At 34.8% G+C, this 4,363-nt stretch overlaps 1 protein-coding gene across 2 annotated transcripts in view; it reads left to right on the top strand.

The window, feature by feature from the left end:
- Positions 1–4,363, top strand: part of LOC109534068 (cartilage oligomeric matrix protein) — a 31,792-nt gene that overhangs the window by 20,804 nt on the left and 6,625 nt on the right. For both annotated transcript variants that reach the window (XM_048661959.1, XM_048661958.1), the window contains exons 10-13: positions 2,770–2,897; positions 2,955–3,059; positions 3,121–3,286; positions 3,346–3,523. In XM_048661959.1, the coding sequence (XP_048517916.1) occupies positions 2,770–2,897; positions 2,955–3,059; positions 3,121–3,286; positions 3,346–3,523 (577 nt within the window). The remainder of the gene's footprint in view (positions 1–2,769; positions 2,898–2,954; positions 3,060–3,120; positions 3,287–3,345; positions 3,524–4,363) is intronic.

Below are 4,363 nucleotides of genomic sequence, written 5' to 3'. Positions count from 1 at the left end.
TTACTTCTAATTGTATTTTCAGTTTTGAAGATAGTCGTAATATTAAATTTTTTACCTACTCGTTTAATTTGATCTGAAAGTCCTGGAATAAATGGAATGAAAAGGTTCGTAATAGGTTTAATTTGATTTTGTTTTGTTCGTGGGAATTCAATTTCGTTAAAACATTTTTTTAATATAAGAATTTGGATAATTATTGAAATTTAGAATTTCTTTTATAAATTGTTTTTCTTTGGAAAAATTAGATTGATTACAAATTATTTTTGCTCTATCATATAGACTTTTTACGATACCTTTTTTAACCATTATCGGGTGATTTGAGTCGGAATTCAAATATCGGTTAGTATGAGTAGGTTTTCTATAGACCAANGTTTCGAAATTGTCTAAATTTTTCTGAATTAGTATATCGAGAAAAGGAATTTGGTGATTTTGTTCTTTTTCAATAGTGAATTTAATTGTTGGTTCTTTATTATTCAGAAAAGATAAAAATTCGTCAAGTTTTTGTTCGCCATGACTGTAAATACGACGAGAATACGTCATCAATATAACGCCACCAAATTATTGTTTTTTTTTATTTATATAAATACTTATTTATACAAATATTTTTTTTGCTCGAAAACTAGTCAGCGAAAGCAATCTCACTAATAAATAATACTTTCAAATTCGGATAATTGAAGAAAATAAATGCTTTGTATGATGGCAAACACTAACGCGAATGACACGCATATTGTGAATATTTTGCGGTTATTATAATTATATGGCGCATCAGATCGGCCAGTATGGTTAAATTAGTAATTCTCTTAATATGGGTCCGATTTGGATCATTGAAAATTCGTTCTAAAACGAGCAGTTTGGTTTAAAAATCGTATTTTGGAAACTTGAAATCAGCTAAGAATCCTGGCTTTTCTTTGTGTATTTAAGAGCGATTTTCTATTGGGAAAACATCCTTTTGCATGTGGAAATTTTCTACGTAACTGTTAATATCGGGCCGATTTGAAAATTTTGAAATTTGTGGAAAAACGAACGATTTTCTATAAAAACTGCATCTCGAAAAATTGCAATCGGTTAAGGTCGAATAGACGATTTCCCGCACAAAATACTTTGAATTTTACAGCGATTAACTCACTTTCAAAATAGAACATCAGATTGTTCGCAGAGTGTATTCTCGACACATTCACTGTTTATGAGAAAATTTTCATTTGCAACAGTTTGGAACGAAATGGGCTCCGAATATATTCAGATCAGAAATAGATATTTTGGATCTGAAACTTCTATCATCTTTTCCAATGAGTTCGATGCATTCCTCACGTCCGTGAGCTGAATGAAACTGATGTAAAATTTAAGATATTTTGAGAAAATTTACATTTTTTTCAAAAAATCGACCCCTTGTAAAATTTCGACCAAAAATCAAAATTTTACAAGCGGGTTTTTTGAGTTCAATCGATTCCTTTCAACGCAAGAAAGTCACAAATATGCATTTATAAAGTGTTTGAGTCTATAATAAAAAAGAAATCGTCGGTTAAATATCGTGAACCTTGAAAAAACGCTTAAAATGTGCCGAAAATGTCTATTACTTCGGATCTAAAATTTCTGCCATGTTTTTCAATGAGTTGGGTGCATTCATCGCGTCAGTAGGCGGACAGTGATGTAAAATTCAAGATATTTTGAGAAAATTTACGTTTTTTCAAAAAATCGACCCCTTGGAAAAATTTCGACCAAAAATCAAAATTTTACAAGCGGGTTTTTTGAGTTCAATCGATTCCTTTCAACGTAAGAAAGTCACAAATATGCATGCGTAAAATGTGCCGAAAATGTTTATTATTTCGGATCTAAAATTTCTGCCATGTTTTTCAATGAGTTGGATGCATTTCTCGCGTCAGTGAGCTGAAAATCATGTAAAATTCAAGAGATTTTGAGAAAATTTTCATTTTTTCAAAAAATCGACCTCAACCCTTGGAAAAAGTTCGACCAAAAACCAAAATTTTACATGCGGGTTTTTTGAGCTCAATGGATTCCTTTCGACGCAAGAAGGTCACAAATATGCATTTATAAAATGTTTGAGTCAATAATAAGAAAGAAATCGTCTATTATTTCGGATGTAAAATTTCTGCCATGTTTTTCAATGAGTTCGATGCATTCCTCGCTTCAGTGAGCAGAAAATCATGTAAAATTCAAGACATTTTGAGAACATTTTCATTTTTTCAAAAAATCGACCTCAACCCTTGGAAAAAGTTCGACCAAAAACCAAAATTTTACATGCGGGTTTTTTGAGCTCAATGGATCCCTTTCGACGCAAGAAGGTCACAAATATGCATTTATAAAGTGTTTGAGTCAATAATAAGAAAGAAATCGTCGGTTAAAGATCGTGAACTTTCAGAAAACGCTTTAAAGGTGCCGAAAATGTGTGGATGCAATGAGTTGGATGCATTCCTCGCGTCAGTGAGCTGAAAATGATGTAAAATTTAAGACATCAAAAATCGGAATTTGCAAAATTACACTACTTAATTAATTGCATAAAAAATCTATCATAAATATCATAAAAAGTCTATAATATTATGTTAAATATAATCTTTTATGTTTTCTTAATGTTAATATATCCGGTTCATGTCTCTATTATGCCATTTTTATTTTCATTATTATCAAATTTACTTATTGTTCAACAGATTGCAAATAGTCGTACCTAAATTAAAGTAGGAAAAAGTCTAAAGCCTATAGATAAGATAACTCCCAATCTCTTTACAATGCCGGTTCAGAGCAAAATGAAATTTTCAGTTTCCGGAGAATACATCTGCGTGTGCATAGTTGGATGGGCTGGAAATGGGGAAATCTGTGGGCGAGACTCGGACTTGGACAGCTGGCCTGATGATCAGTTGCCATGTGGAGAAGAGCACTGCAGAAAAGTTTGTATCTACTTGCCGATAAAACCCGAACCTCTTAAGTGAACCTAATTCTTTCAGGATAACTGCCTTGACCTGCCTAATTCCGGACAGGAAGACGCCGACGGAGACGGACTTGGAAATGCCTGCGATCCAGATCCAGATGGTGATAATGTTATATCGGATGTGAGCACTTTTCCTTCGGCTGCAAGGTGTTTTTAAATCTCATTAATCTTCCATTCTCTAGGATAACTGTCCTTTCCGCCCCAATGCTGACCAAAGGGACTCCGAAAGAAATCCAGACAAAATCGGAGATGTTTGCGACAATTGCGTAAACGTTTACAATCCAGACCAATCGGACATTGATAACGACGATATTGGAGACGCTTGCGATCCCGACATGGATAATGATGGTATGCCGCCTCATTCTGCAAAATTCCAGAAGTTTCCTCATCAACGAATCATATTGCAGGCATTTTAAATGAACGAGATAACTGTCCAAGACACGCCAACAGGAATCAGCTGGATTCGGATGGGGACGGGCTTGGAGATGTGTGCGATAATTGCCCCAGCAGATACAATCCCGAGCAGGAAGATGTGAATGAAAATTTGGTGGGAGATGTATGTGAAACCCGGAATGATATAGATCGGTAAGCTAGTAGGAAATAGGAAGGCACTTCCTAAGGAAATCGTAGGAACGACATTAAAACATCACTAAAACGCGTACAAACTTCGCTGGGGGTTGCCTGACTTGAGTAACTTTAAGCTCGTCTGGCCACCAAGCAATATTGGTGATTTTCGCTGTAGTTTAGACCAAATGTCGATAGCTCTAAGCAAAGCTGCTAGGCAAACCTGCTAGGCAAACCGTTCATTGTGTTTTGAACTGTACACTTAAAAGGTAAAATAATGCCAGAATTAGCGAAACGTTGATAAAACTCGGCAGCGAAAATGGATGAAAGGTAAAAAAGATGATCGATTTCTAGCGAGAGCAGTTCGGAAAACGCATCCTAAGGACGCGCGGTCCGCAGACTACACACTATTACATACACACAAACGGCCCACAGACTCCACACTATTATATCATAGAACAAGGCTTATATAGAAACGACTCTTGCTCTTGTAGAAAGTGTGTCGCTAAAGTGGCGCGCCCTGCTGACTGAGAATTAAAGAATTCAAACAAACCTGCATTATGAACCCACTATACTTGCTTATTTTTAATTGTGTCGCAAGGGGCAGCTGATAATAGGGATAAATGACTCAACTACACAAAAATATATATGTTACTTGTTGTTTATTGTTTATGTAAATACTTTTTACAGATAAAAAAAATCTTTGGAGCATTTTTAGGAACAACTTTAAAACATACGCCTTTTGTGATAGGAAGCCGTGCATTTTCTTCAAGACACCAATAAACAGCTACCATCTTCGCAGATTATTGACGATTTATGAAAACAGATAAGGAAAAAGATAATCTGAAAATATGAAAATAT

This window comes from Dendroctonus ponderosae, unplaced genomic scaffold (genome assembly GCF_020466585.1).
Source record: "Dendroctonus ponderosae isolate FM_Combo_2020 unplaced genomic scaffold, Dpon_F_20191213v2 Dpon_F_20191213_10, whole genome shotgun sequence".
Taxonomy (NCBI): domain Eukaryota; kingdom Metazoa; phylum Arthropoda; class Insecta; order Coleoptera; family Curculionidae; genus Dendroctonus; species Dendroctonus ponderosae.
This window is presented reverse-complemented; position numbering and strand designations above follow the sequence as displayed.